The following is a 15,321-nucleotide window of genomic DNA, read 5'->3' as shown; positions in this document are numbered from 1 at the left end:
AGGATATGCAGGAATACAGTACATTATATATTTCAGGGTGAGTGTTCTGACACGAGCAGCATTAGCAGCAGTGAGAGAAACAGCGGTGACAAAGACGCCACAAACTCGACAATAGCAGCACTCACTAGGTCTCTTATTTCATCTTGCATGTTTCGTAAACAAACTGCAATAAGTTTAGAAGTATAGGATTTTGATGTAAAACTATTTAAAAATATAAAATATATAATTGAGAAAAGAGTTTCCTTTTATATGAGTTGTCATTTATTTTGTTTTTATTTTGCTTTTTATAATATATAATAAAATATATTTCGTGTTATAGACTGTTACCTTGGACAAAGAAAATGTAAGTATCTGTAGAAATATGGGAAAAAAATTTAGTAAAAAAAATACCTTGAAGGTATTTGAATTTTCCATCCCCAGGGAGAAGGCGGCGCTACAGGAACAAGTCAGTCATCTTGACGCCTCTCTCTCCGCAGTGACACTGAAGGAACAGGAGGCCCTCACTAAGCTGAGACAAGCACTCACACTCGCCCAGGACACACACTCACACACCGTACAGGTATTTTTTTTACACAATCTAATTTAAAGGCTATCTTCAGTGAATTTTAAAGTCCTGCCCTTTCTAAGGCATATACGACTACTACTACTATGATACCTTAGCTTCGAACTATAGACCAATAAGCCTAACCTCCATAGTGGGAAAATTTATGGAATCAATAATTGCCGAGGCAGTTCGTAGCTACCTTGAAAAGCATAAATTAATCAACGAATCTCAGCATGGTTTTACAAAGGGGCGTTCCTGCCTTACGAATTTATTAACTTTTTTCACTAAGGTATTTGAGGGGGTAGATCATGGTAATGAATATGATATTGTGTATATGGACTTCAGTAAGGCTTTTGACAGGGTCCCACATCAGAGACTATTGAGGAAAATTAAGGCACATGGAATAGGAGGAGAAATTTTTTCCTGGATAGAGGCATGGTTGACAAATAGGCAGCAGAGAGTTTGCATAAATGGGGAGAAATCAGAGTGGGGAAGCGTCACGAGCGGTGTTCCACAGGGGTCAGTGTTGGGCCCCCTGCTGTTCACAATCTACATAAACGACATAGATGAGGGCATAAAGAGCGACATCGGCAAGTTTGCCGATGACACCAAAATAGGCCGTCGAATTCATTCTGACGAGGACATTAGAGCACTCCAGGAAGATTTGAATAGACTGATGCAGTGGTCGGAGAAGTGGCAGATGCAGTTTAATATAGACAAATGCAAAGTTCTAAATGTTGGACAGGACAATAACCATGCCACATATAAACTAAATAATGTAGATCTTAATATTACGGATTGCGAAAAAGATTTAGGAGTTCTGGTTAGCAGTAATCTGAAACCAAGACAACAGTGCATAAGTGTTCGCAATAAAGCTAATAGAATCCTTGGCTTCATATCAAGAAGCAAAAATAATAGGAGTCCTCAGGTTGTTCTTCAACTCTATACATCCTTGGTTAGGCCTCATTTAGATTATGCTGCACAGTTTTGGTCACCGTATTACAGAATGGATATAAATTCTCTGGAAAATGTACAAAGGAGGATGACAAAGTTGATCCCATGTATCAGAAACCTTCCCTATGAGGATAGACTAAGGGCCCTGAATCTGCACTCTCTAGAAAGACGTAGAATTAGGGGGGATATGATTAAGGTGTATAAATGGAAGACAGGAATCAATAAAGGGAATGTAAATAGTGTGCTGAAAATATCTAGCCTAGACAGGACTCGCAGCAATGGTTTTAAGTTGGAAAAATTCAGATTCAGGAAGGATATAGGAAAGTACTGGTTTGGTAATAGAGTTGTGGATGAGTGGAACAAACTCCCGAGTACAGTTATAGAGGTCAGAACGTTGTGTAGCTTTAAAAATAGGTTGGATAAATACATGAGTGGATGTGGGTGGGTGTGAGTTGGACCTGATAGCTTGTGCTACCAGGTCGGTTGCCGTGTTCCTCCCTTAAGTTAATGTGACCTGACCTGACTAGGTTGGGTGCATTGGCTTAAGCCGGTAGGAGACTTGGACCTGCTTCGCATGGGCCAGTAGGCCTTCTGCAGTGTTCCTTCGTTCTTATGTTCTTATGTTCTTATAATGGTGCCTTGTTGGTAAAGGGTTTTTAATTGTGTGCCTTCTGCATATACATATATATATATATATATATATATATATATATATATATATATATATATATATATATATATATATATATATATAATTAGAAACTGAATCAAGTTAACAGAAAATTAGATAGGACCAAAACCATACCTAGCTTCAAATAATCCTTAGCGGAGACAACCGTTGTGGTAAATATATGGGGATACGAGATGCTTTATTTATATGAGATGTTTTAGTAACTTCATCTATCCAGGTTCGTGCCAGCAGTGAAACTGCCTTGGAAGAGCTCTCAGCTCTTTTAACGGCGACGAAGCAGGAGGGACAAGAGCTGCGGAAGCGTCTGGATGAAGCGGACAGCAGACACAAACGGCAGCAGGAACAGAAGGAGGAGCATGTGGGTCAACTACTGCAGCGGGTAAAAGCGCTCCAAGAGGAGCGGGAGCAGCAGGATGAAGTAATGACGAGGCTGCGGCAGGAGGTGAGAGAGAGCAGCAGGAAGGTGGCGGCCCTGGAGGAGGACCTGCAAGCAGCAAGAGCTGCCAGAACCCGCCTCGAGGTACAGCTGGAGGAGCAGCGCCAACACTCAAAGGATGCTCACTCCAGGCTCGAGCATATTGTTTTGACGTAAGTATTATGGTGCTTTCTCAACTCTCCCTTCACTTCGCTCTCTTGCAGCAATAACTTTTCTGCCACCTCGCTCTTTCTCTCTTTTAAGTGTAACTCTTTCACCACCTTACCTAACTAACTTCCGCTATCTCTCTCAACCTTCTTCCGTCATTTCTCTCGACTGTAACTCTCCCGCAACCTCCCTCTTAACGATCACGTGTCGCCTATTTTCATAATGATTGCCAGTTATATGTTGCCTTTCCGTTTTCCCCTCCCCCCATTTCCTTTTTTAGTGAATGAATCACTTTTTCCTGTTTTCTTGATAGTGTTGGTTTCTTTCTCGTTTCCTGGCGTGTAACAGACGAAGTGGGGAGGCAGCAGCAGGGACGGCGAGGGCCCAAGAGCTGGAGGAAAGGCTGACGGCTGCCAGGGAGGACACTTCTCGCCTCCTCCATGCCATCACATCTCTCGCTCAGGTCACTATTACTTCCCCACCCCCACTATTTGTTACCTCACTCACTATCATTGTTAAGTGACGTGTATGCATGTTTTCCTTAAGTTGTTTAGATTAGTTCTACTGCGGCTTTTCCATTTTTCGTAAATTGAATTATTGATTTCAAATTTGTTTTGTTTATTTTTTTTTTTCAACAAGTCGGCCGTCTCCCACCGAGGCAGGGTGACCCAAAAAAGAAAGAAAATCCCCAAAAAGAAAATACTTTCATCATCATTCAACACTTTCACCACACTCACACATTATCACTGCTTTTGCAGAGGTGCTCAGAATACAACAGCTTAGAAGCATATACGTATAAAGATACACAACATATCCCTCCAAACTGCCAATATCCCAAACCCCTCCTTTAAAGTGCAGGCATTGTACTTCCCATTTCCAGGACTCAAGTCCGACTATATGAACATAACCGGTTTCCCTGAATCCCTTCACTAAATATTACCCTGCTCACACTCCAACAGATCGTCAGGTCCCAAGTATCATTCGCCTCCATTCACTCCTATCTAACACGCTCATGCACGCTTGCTGGAAGTCCAAGCCCCTAGCCCACAAAACCTCCTTTACCCCCTCTTTCCAACCCTTTCGAGGTCGACCCCTACCCCTCCTTCCTTCCCCTATAGATTTATATGCTTTCCATGTCATTCTACTTTGATCCATTCTCTCTAAATGACCAAACCACCTCAACAACCCCTCTTCTGCCCTCTGACTAATGCTTTTATTAACTCCACACCTTCTCCTAATTTCCACACTCCGAATTTTCTGCATAATATTTACACCACACATTGCCCTTAGACAGGACATCTCCACTGCCTCCAACCGTCTCCTCGCTGCTGCATTTACCACCCAAGCTTCACATCCATATAAGAGTGTTGGTACTATACTTTCATACATTCCCTTCTTTACCTCCATAGATAACGTTTTTTGACTCCACATATACCTCAACGCACCACTCACCTTTTTTCCCTCATCAATTCTATGATTAACCTCATCCTTCATAAATCCATCCGCCGACACGTCAACTCCCAAGTATCTGAAAACATTCACTTCTTCCATACTCCTCCTCCCCAATTTGTTATCCAGTTTTTCTTTATCTAAATCATTTGATACCCTCATCACCTTACTCTTTTCTATGTTCACTTTCAACTTTCTACCTTTACACACATTCTCAAACTCTATCATATGCCTTTTCTAAATCCATAAATGCAATAAAAACTTCCCTACCTTTATCTAAATACTGTTCACATATATGCTTCAATGTAAACACTTGATCTACACATCCCCTACCCACTCTGAAGCCTCCCTGCTCATCCGCAATCCTACATTCTGTCTTACCTCTAATTCTTTCAATTATAACCCTACCGTATACTTTTCCTGGTATACTCAGTAAACTTATTCCTCTATATTTTTTACAATCTCTTTTGTCCCCTTTCCCTTTATATAAAGGGACTATACATGCTCTCCGCCAATCCCTAGGTACCTTCCCCTCTTTCATACATTTATTAAACAAAAGTACCAACCACTCTAACACTATATCCCCCCTGCATTTAATATTTCTGTCATGATCCCATCAGTTCCAGCTGCTTTACCCCCTTTCATTCTACGTAATGCCTCATGTACCTCCACCACACTTACATTCTGCTCTTCTGCACTCCTAAAAGATGGTATACCTCCCTGGCCAGTGCATGAAATTACCGCCTCCCTTTCTTCCTCAACATTTAAAAGTTCCTCAAAATATTCTCGCCATCTACCTAATACCTCCCTCTCCCCATCTACTAACTCCCCTACTCTGTTTTTAACTGACAAATCCATACTTTCCCTAGGCTTTCTTAACTTGTTTAACTCACTCCAAATTTTTTCTTATTTTCATTAAAATTTCTTGACAGTGCCTCTCCCACTCTTTCATCTGCTCTCCTTTTGCACTCTCTCACCACTCTCTTCACCTTTCTTTTACTCTCCATATACTCTGCTCTTCTTATAACACTTCTGCTTTGTAAAAACCTCTCGTAAGCTCCCTTTTTCTCTTTTATCACACCCATTACTTCATCATTCCACCAATCACTCCTCTTTCCTCCTGCCCCCACCCTCCTATAACCACAAACTTCTGCCCCACATTCTAATACTGCATTTTTAAAACTATTCCAACCCTCTTCAACCCCCCCACTAGTCATCTTTGCACTAGCCCACCTTTCTGCCAATAGTCGCTTATATCTCGCCCGAACTTCCTCCTCCCTAAGTTTAGACACTTTCACCTCCCTCTTACTTGTTGTTGCCACCTTCCTCTTTTCCCATCTACCTCTTACTCTAACTGCAGCTACAACTAAATAATGATCCGATATATCAGTTGCCCCTCTATAAACATGTACATCCTGGAGCCTACCCATCAACCTTTTATCCACCAATACATAATCTAACAAACTACTTTCATTACGTGCTACATCATACCTTGTATATTTATTTATCCTCTTTTTCATAAAATATGTATTACTTATTACCAAATTTCTTTCTACACATAGCTCAATTAAAGGCTCCCCATTTACATTTACCCCTGGCACCCCAAATTTACCTACTACTCCCTCTTATAACATTTTTACCCACTTTAGCATTGAAATCCCCAACCACCATTACTCTCACACTTGATTCAAAACTCCCCACGCATTCACTCAACATTTCCTAGAATCTCTCTCTCTCCTCTACACTTCTCTCTTCTACAGGTGCATACACGCTTACTATAACCCACTTTTCACATCCAATCTTTATTTTACTCCACATAATCCTTGAATTAATACATTTGTAGTCCCTCTTTTCCTGAAATATATTTTATTAATGAGGTTTATTAGAGCTTAATTATAGGACAGTGATGGTACCTGTTTTCTATTCAATATTCTGTTTAATATTATTTAAGTATTAAATGTAGCTTTTAATCGAGTTTCAGCTTCTATTTGTTTCCTCGTGATTTCATTCCTTTCAATGTCTTTATCTAAAGTCGATACCTATACTTTGAGTATTTTGAACTTTGCGATTATGTTCCCTCTCCCTTTGCCTCCGGTGCTGTAAGATTTACTTCTTTAAACCAGAATATTCCACATCCTAACCTCTCTCTCTCTCTCTCTCAGTCGGAAACACCTTTGACATACCTGGAGAGGGTTTCGGGGATCAATGCCCCCGCCAGCCGGTTTGTGGCCAGGCCTTGTGCCCTAAGTATTTGGTAAGACAAAATAGAATACTGTTACAATTTTAGCATATATGTTGGTACTGTTGATTTGTGTTGCAGGGATCAGGTCGAGGGGTGGAGGCGGATACTACTGACGATGTTAAGAGTGAGAGACTGGCAGCCGGGCAACAGCTGAGCGCCGCCATCACTGCCCTACAGACACGCCATGGTAAGCCATTTTCAAATATTTACAAGTTACTCATCGACGCTTCACCCACAATGCTGAGTCACTCGTACTAATAAAGTATTCACCCTTTCCCCTCACAGTATTATCGCTATCGCTACTGCGATCTTCGGTCACATATTCATCTTGTATTCACAGTTTTAAATATAAAAATAAAATTACTGCTCATCCTAATGGCATTAGTATTCAGATCATTACATCCAAAAGCCTATTTATGTTATTTGGGCTATTATCTACTTGAGTATTATCATTTACGTTAGTTTATTATTGTTCATTGAACATATTTTCAGTCAAAAATAAATCAAATCGTTACATTTTGACTATTAACATGCAATCAGGGAAATGATACTACTTAAAATTTGCAGAGAACCTGCAGCGGGTATCCTACATGGTGGTGGTACATTAAGGAAAAAATTAGTATCACGTAAAGTTGCTGGCCAAAATCGATGCAGGTGTCGATAGAAAATATAATTAGACTTAATTTGTCATTCATTTGGAGAATTTCTTGTTGTCTCTGCTGCACTGCGGCTTGGTGGACTGTTATATTATTACATATATCTAGTTTAAAATGTTTTAAGTAAATTAAAAACAGCAAGCAACTTTTTTTTTTTTTTTTGCTGACATGGCTGTAGTTCACTTCCAATACTATGGTAACATTAACAGCTACCGATACTATCACTGTTACTACTACTACTAATAATAATGAAGAAATGTATTAGATAGTTGTACTTGCGTATCTTGGATACATATCTGCAAATGACACAATGCTGGAATTATTATCGGTAAGTATCGACAAAACATTATGTGGAGGCAAAAGGGGTAATGCATGAGGGTATAGTGGTACCAACACATTGATGTGAAGCACGGGTTGTGAATGCTTCAACGAGGCTGGAGGTAGTGGAGATGTCGCCTTTGAGGGCAGTGTGTAGTATAAACATGCAGAAAATTCGTAGCTTGTAGATTAGGAGGGTTGAAGTGGTTTGGACTTTCAGAGAAAATGGAGTAAAATAAGATGATTTGGAGGGTATATAAATCTTAAGTGGGAGGAAGGTGGGATAGGGGTCACCCTAGGAAAGCATGGAGGGAGGGGGTAAAGGAGGTTTTTCTGTGCGAGGCACTTGGACATCCAGCAAGGGTGTGCGAGCGTTAGATAGGAGTGCATGCTTTTTGGGACTTGACGAGCTGTTGGAGTGTGAGCAAGGTAACATTTTGTGAAGGGATTCAGGGAAACCGGTTATCCGGAATTGACTCCTGGAGGTGGCCAAGTACAGTGCCTGCCCACTGAAGGAAGGGGACATTTACAGTTTGGAGGGACATCTGAACTGTAGTATCGGCTCGTCTCTGACAAGACAATGATAGATTGGCTGATGGTGAAAGTGTTTCTTCTTTTGGGGCACCCTACCTCGGTGGGAGATGGCCGGAGTGTTAAAAAAAGAAATGTAACGAAGAGGGATGGTCGGTCAATACATGGCTAAAGGCTTTTACTCTACACATAAGACATGATACTTGTAATAACTCATGACACTCAAACCACCACACACTACACTTATTATATTGCTAAGAATAAATAACTGTGTTTGCGTCAGAGTGTGAAGTGCGGTCACTGAGGGAAGCTGCTAGCCAGCAAAGCGAGGCTATGGACCGTCTCAGGGAAGAGGTATCTAACATGAGGCAGCAACTAGCTGATGATAGCAACAGCTACAGGTGAGTCTATAATCAATACAAGTACCCGGCCTTCTACCCCTTCACCATACCACTACACACCCTCCGTCTTATCCTGAGAGACGGCAGTTCCTAGTTAATAACTATTATTAATTGGTGGAACGATATCTTGAAACTACTGAGTCCATGGTGGAACGATATATTGAAGCTGCTGTAGCTACTGAGCCCATAGCGGAATATAAATACACAAATATAATAAACACTGTTCAGTGGAACAAGCGATCCCACGTGAGATTTAAACGAAATGTGAACATTAATTGTTTCAACCTACAACTCAGGCTAAAATAGAGGGACTGGTGTACCATGGAATATGCAGTGCTGTTACTTTGTTTCATTTTCTCAATTTGGGTTGTTAAATTAAATCATAACCATAATTTTTAAAGGGGTGAACCGGTAAACCAGCGAAAGGCCTCGGTCAGATGACCAAAGGCTCCACTTGCAAGTCATCAAATGACTTAAGACCCGCATCAGGAAAGACTTGTCCTGTTTCTTGACAAACTTTACCTAACCGTAATCATTTGGGTTCGGTTGTATCATAGTGGAATGCCCAATAGCCTAATCATCCTACTGAAGCCTTTAAGTTTGGCTGACATTTAATTTTTTAATTTGTGTGACCTATCCTCTGTATGGCAGGGTAAACGCTAACTTTCGTTCCTACAGTGTAACTCTTATACAGAATAGGGTAACCACATTCTGCGTAAATGTGTGTGACAAGTACTAACATTTCTTCCCAATGTACTCTTAGTTGCAAATTCTGTACCCTGAGAAAGAAACCTGTAAGGACGCCGTATTTGCTTTTGTTGTTTTTGAGCATTAGCGCTGAATGAACAACGCGAGCTTAGCCCTTTTCATCAATAATAACAATAATCTTTATTCTTTCCTCAAGGTAAATTGAATAGACTTCATATTATTCAATTCCCTCATGGACTCCGTTGCTTAGTTTGAAAGTACTCCAGTAAATGTTAATTTCAAGGTGTGCAGAAATCCTCCCCCTCTCAACAAAGATGACTATATAATTTATTACAAGTTGTAACACTTCAAAGGACAAGTATTAATATACACATTAATGTAGTAAGAATGTACTGATTTGACTGATAAATAGACGTTTTAACCTTGATTTCTTATTGATTTGTGCAAATATTAGCAGCGGATAACCCAACAAAGCCAAGCAACTAGTGTGGCATATTTCCGTTTAAATCCTAAGGTCCTCGACCGTAGGATGCAACCCACAAGTTTACTAATATCCAGGAAAATGGAGGCAGCAGATGTAAGGAGACCTGGCCATACATCTTAACACGTTTACATTTTAACGTTTGCAACTTTCAAGTTTGTTGCATTGTATGACATGACTAAGGGGGTGTTGGTGAACTGATTGTTTATATGGGTTAATGGTGAGTGTTTTAAAAGTGCGATGCATGGGTGTCTGGGGACAGGAAGATGTGCGCTGAGCAGAAAGCAGAAGCAGCCAGAGTAGCAGAGGAACTGCAGCAAGCACAGCAACAGATTCTTGTATGCCAGGAGCAGGCGCGGATGCAGGGCGCCCTTTATCAGCAGGCCCTCGACAAACTCAAGTGCTCCGAGGGCAAGGCGACGCAAGCCGAACTTCAGGTATGTACGAAAGACGCCAGTAATGTTATGTTGTTGCAGGAATCGTCTGGAGGAAGTGGGTCGGTGTCTAGCTACCTTGGCCTCTACTGCTACTGCTGCAGTTGCCTCACAACCCTACCAAGACTCCTTTCAGCCGCGGAAGCACACCTCAGAGGGTGGTAATGAGCCACCACTTTCCACTCTTGCGGTACCAGGCGACGCCACCACGCCAGCTACTAATGACTCAACAGCTGTTAACATCAACGCACCAGCTGCCAATTGCACAACAGTTACCAGCATCAGCAACACTCCGGCTGCTGACAGCAATACAACAGCTACTGGCAGAAACTCAGCAGCTACTGCGAGCAACACATCGGCTACCAACAGGAACATCACCACGCCAGCCACTGACACCACAACAGCTGTTAACATCAACGCGATAACTGCCAACTATACAACAGCTACCAACATAAACAACACTTCTGCTACTGACAGTAATACCACAGCAGCTTCTGGCAGAAACACAACAGCTACTGACAGCAACACAACAGCTACCAACAGCAACACAACAGCTACCAACAACAACACTACTACTATTGACAGTAACACTCCTGCTGGTAGCAATACAATAGCTGCTGACAGCAAAACAACAGTTGATGTCAGTAACACAACAGCTACCAATATTAAAGTCACTCCTGGTACTGACAGTACCACCACAGCAGTTACCAACACTCTTGGTGTTGGAAACGGCGCAACAGCTGCTGATAACAACACAGTAACTGCTGACAGCAAAACAGCAGTTGAGAACAGCAACATATCAGCTACCAATATTAAAGCCACTCCTGCTAGTACCAACAACACTCCTGCTACTGACAGTACCACCACAACGACTATCAACACTCCTGCTACTGAAAACAACACAGCAACTGCTGATAGCAACACAGCAGCTACTGACACAGCAAATACTACCACCCCTACTACTGAAATCAACACAGTAGCTTTCAACAACAGCACAACTGTTATTGACAGCAACATCATACCAGTTGTTCCAACCAGCATAGATGCCACTGACATTACTACCACCCCAATCCTCCCTACCACAAGTGCCACTGAGAGCAACGTTCTCAATACAACTACCATCGCACCTATTACTCACACCAACATTGACATAAAGCCAGAGGACACAAATGATCAACAAGAACTGATAAATGGTCAACATGAAAGCCTAGAGTGGAAACAAGTAGACTCAGAATTCTCACATGGAGAGCCGATCAGCAGTAGTATGAGAGTTGAAAATCAGGATGTTGAAAATAGACAAGCAAAGGCTAAGTCCAAGAACGGGAAAGTAGAAGACAAAACTGAAGAAAACAAGATGGGAGATTCAAATAAGGAAGCAATGGTAACAGACAAAGAACCAGTAAACACTATGGGAGATACAAATTGCATCGAAGCCGAAGTGGACAAAAAAATGGAAATAAATAGAGAGAAAAACTCAGAAGAAAAAGCTAAAAGAAACGACGATGAAGACACAAGTGCCAACGAAGTAAAGTCACTCACAGAGAGCTCAAAGAATAAGGAAGATGAAGGTGGATTGGGACTAAGGGACGTGGAAGACACGCCAGATAGCGAGACAGATGATACTAAAGGTGAAAGCGATGGAGAGGAAAAGGGTAAGACGGTGTGTGATAAATGTGAGACGTTAATGATGATATTAGAAGTTTTGGGAGGCGCCGTCGAGGGGTTGCAAAAGGATGTGGAGAAACAGGGGTGGCGCCTGGGAAGACTAATACAGCATCATAGTTCACAGTGTGAAAATTGCCTCAAGTACCAGTTTGTGCTCATGACCACTTTCACCAGACTTGATTGTGTTGATAAATATACTCACTTGTTGGGGGACAGGATTGATGCACTCTCTCGCAGGTGGGGTATTACAGTCTATTAATAATTCTCCGCTTAGATTAGAATCTGCTTACTGTAGTAGCATGCAGTTCGGTATGCACCTTCTTGTGTTTAGTTGGGGGGGGGGGAGGTAGCATGCAGGCTGGTTCTTCAGTGCTTTAGTATAGAATCTACAATAGTATTTAGAAGCATGCTACTCCTTCCCTACTTGATAATATTTATATATGAAAATTAGAAACCAAGATAGTTTTTCTTCCATGTTTTTATTTATATCGAATATAAATTAAATGTTTGAGCTGACCAGTGTTGCCATTATATTATGACTTGTCTTGTACGGAGAAAACTTTGAGTGGTCATTTTGTTCTATTAATTACCTTGATATATAGGATCATTTTCCTCTTCTCTGCAGAGTTCTGAGTATCTAGAGCTGATGCGAGCTGCCAGCCAAGAGCGGGATGCACTTCGTCAAGAGGTTATTTATTTGCGAAGAGTGGCTGCAAGGTGCAGCCCAGCCTCGGCCAGAGTGCACGACGCTCCTGCTGGCGTAACAGCTGCCGATCATGACACTCTGTTAGCACCAGGCATGGGTCAACCCTTAGTACGATTTCCAGAGGGCCAAAAACACGAGGGACCAGACCGGTGTGCAGAGGAGGGCCTGGGACTTGGCTTGACCACACCTGCACTCTTGGCCAACGATGCTGTCTTCAGGGACATCACCGTCGCCCCGGGCGTCTCACTCCTCCATCTCTATCAATAATCACTTCTTGCTTCACCTACATGTGCTCTTCCACTTGAATCAGTAACAGCTGTTATAAATCTTACTCTGTGGTGCCCAAACGTAACGTTAATCAATGGATTATACAGACTAACTCAGTATATCTTTTCAGAAAATATATAAAAGACATCTTCCAATGATATTCGTAAAATTCCACTGTAGCCAGTACAATAATTTATATTTACACATTTTATCAAGGGTAAATATTGCTCTTAAAGGTGCTTCATGTACAGCTAAAAAAAAAAAATGACTGAAACCTGCATAATCTGGAACTCTTTGAAAGAAATATAAACTTAGTGACTTTAGACGACACTACAACTATAAATCTCTTGTATAAGGTCTATCTTTAGCATTAAGTCTGTATTTCAAGATAGAATTATGGAGAATGTAAGCATTAATGTATGAGCCACAGTGTGATGCATAACATACTGCAGCTAGAGCGGTGGTTTTTAACCTGGGTTCGATCGAACCCCAGGGGTTCGGCGGAGGTCTCCCACACACGACACGTGCAAAATAGTACTATGAAGCACCGCATCTTCAGAGTTGTGTAATGAAATGGGCTCTGAATTCGAGGTATTTCTGTACCATTCTAGTGTTTGGTGGTTATCCTGGGGAAATATGATGAATCGTGTTTTTGCCGTGCGTGTGGAATTAGCCCTGTTTTTGCGAGAGCACCAACATTGTCATGTAGATTAATTCGAAAATTCTGAGTTCATTCTCATTTTGGCGTACATGGCCGATATCTTCGATGCTGTCAATCATCTCGGTCGACAGATGCAGGGTGGTGGAGTCAACATCATCGAAGCGGAAGAAAACATGAAGGCTTTTCAAAAAAAAGTCACCGTTATGGAAACGACGAACAGAGAATGATAACTTTGCAAATTTTCCCCTGCTGGACAACTGTGTAAGCAAGATCGAAGACGTGTATGGAATCGGAGACATTCCTGTTCCCGGGGAACTGAAACAAGCAATTGCCATGCACTTAGATGAGCTTGCAGAGTCTCTCGACGGATACTGCCCCATACTTTTGCAACAGCAGTTTTGATTGAAATCATATTTTGAAGAAATCACATTTCATTTTTCCAATTACGAATGGTTCGGTGAAATCACGGATGAAACTTGCGGGGTTCAGTACCTCCAATAAGGTTAAGAACCAACCACTGAGCTAGAGGGAACAGGGAGAACTGCAACCACACTGTACCTATTGTGGATTTTTTTTTCAAATTTTCTTGAAATTAGTGTGTAAATATTGAATTATGTAATATTGTTTAAAAAATGTAATGTTTATGTGACTTGGAAAAGTTTCGAGTCATAAGGGAACCAACAGATAGGTGAAAGTTGGCGTCGAAATATGGCGTAGTGTAAATAGACAAGAGAGTGTAGCAGAGAAAATCTTGTGTAGTCGTAGCCAAAAGTGAGTGTATCGACGATAATGGAGTACTATAAAATAATTTAAGGACGTGGGCATCTACAGTCGTGCATATCAAGGCTAACTCCGTTACAATAAAGCGGATAAATGGTATATAGAAAGGCGGCTTCGTCTGGAATTGTGGCACCCCTTGTGTATGTAAGCTTCCCAGTAGGTAACTATGTTGGTCAGCCTCTGGTATCTGTAGGGTAGGGAAGTGTTAGGATATATAACCCAAGAAATATGTAATTTCTGTGGATTATAAAATGATACATGTAAATGGGATCCACCTCTAGTGCAAATTGTGGGAACGTGTAATATATGTTTATCAGGTACATTCTCTATATATACTCCTGTCAATAGATTTCGTGGACCAAACCACTAATTAGTAAAGTTAGGTCATAAATAATCCGTTTACAGCCCACAAACATAATTTACCAATGTTACTGGTTTAAATTTAATAATTCATAACTGAAGGTCCAGCCTATGCGAGTGTGGGATGAGTGGGTGGGTATCGAAGGAGGGATACTATTGAGACTCAATGTTCCTAAAATCCTACCCATCTCCAAGGTACAACTAATATCAATAAGTGTAATTTCTGTCTTAGTTGTGCTCTCCCCAAATTATGTGTTTAATAATTCAGAACTGTGCCCGTAAACTTCATACACATAATTTCTCACGCCTATTGTACACGAGGATGCTACCGATGCCGTGAAACATTTCCAACACCTGACTCTAACTGACCATGTTCATTTCGAATACCGACTCAGTAATTCAAAAATATCGAAACAGTTCTGTACATTAAGACTTTTTGTTATATGTATTTATAAAAACTGAAGCTTTTTAATTATTTTTTTTTTGTATTTATACATATTTAAATATACTGTGAACCAATAGAGGCAGTCATGTTTATCAAGCTTAGAAAAAACACATCAATATTAATACGTTAAATGGAAAAATAGAAAACTGAAATATGTAGATATACCTGGAGAGGGTTTCGGGGGTCAACGCCCCCGCGGCCCGGTCTGAGACCAGGCCTTGTGGTGGATCAGGGTCTGATCAACCAGGCTGTTACTGCTGGCAGCACGCAAACTGACGTACGGACCATTGCTTTAAAACAATACAGCATACGCAGCTGATGAACCTGATACAGTGTGCGGATGAAAGAAAATGCTGCGTTAGCCTATTGGTGAAGTTACTTATGATAATGCTGTATATAGTTAAAAATTTCAGAGTTTAAGACTACAATAAATTAGTTTACAGAT

The 15,321-nt window shown here is 41.2% G+C and overlaps 1 protein-coding gene across 4 annotated transcripts in view; it reads left to right on the top strand.

Annotated features, from left to right (window-relative positions):
• The window catches only part of LOC128695367 (mucin-22-like), a 26,948-nt gene extending 14,500 nt beyond the window's left edge, over positions 1-12,448 (top strand). For 3 of the 4 annotated variants that reach the window (XM_053785892.2, XM_053785893.2, XM_053785891.2), the window contains 8 exons: positions 37-128; positions 421-559; positions 2,407-2,777; positions 3,121-3,235; positions 6,542-6,650; positions 8,252-8,369; positions 10,035-11,894; positions 12,283-12,448. In XM_053785892.2, the coding sequence (XP_053641867.1) occupies positions 37-128; positions 421-559; positions 2,407-2,777; positions 3,121-3,235; positions 6,542-6,650; positions 8,252-8,369; positions 10,035-11,894; positions 12,283-12,298 (2,820 nt within the window). In that variant the 3' untranslated portion in view covers positions 12,299-12,448. The remainder of the gene's footprint in view (positions 1-36; positions 129-420; positions 560-2,406; positions 2,778-3,120; positions 3,236-6,541; positions 6,651-8,251; positions 8,370-10,034; positions 11,895-12,282) is intronic. The other variant, XM_053785894.2, reaches the window with a different exon arrangement.
• Positions 12,449-15,321: the final 2,873 nt, after the last annotated feature.

This window comes from Cherax quadricarinatus, chromosome 50 (genome assembly GCF_038502225.1).
Source record: "Cherax quadricarinatus isolate ZL_2023a chromosome 50, ASM3850222v1, whole genome shotgun sequence".
Taxonomy (NCBI): Eukaryota; Metazoa; Arthropoda; class Malacostraca; order Decapoda; family Parastacidae; genus Cherax; species Cherax quadricarinatus.
This window is presented reverse-complemented; position numbering and strand designations above follow the sequence as displayed.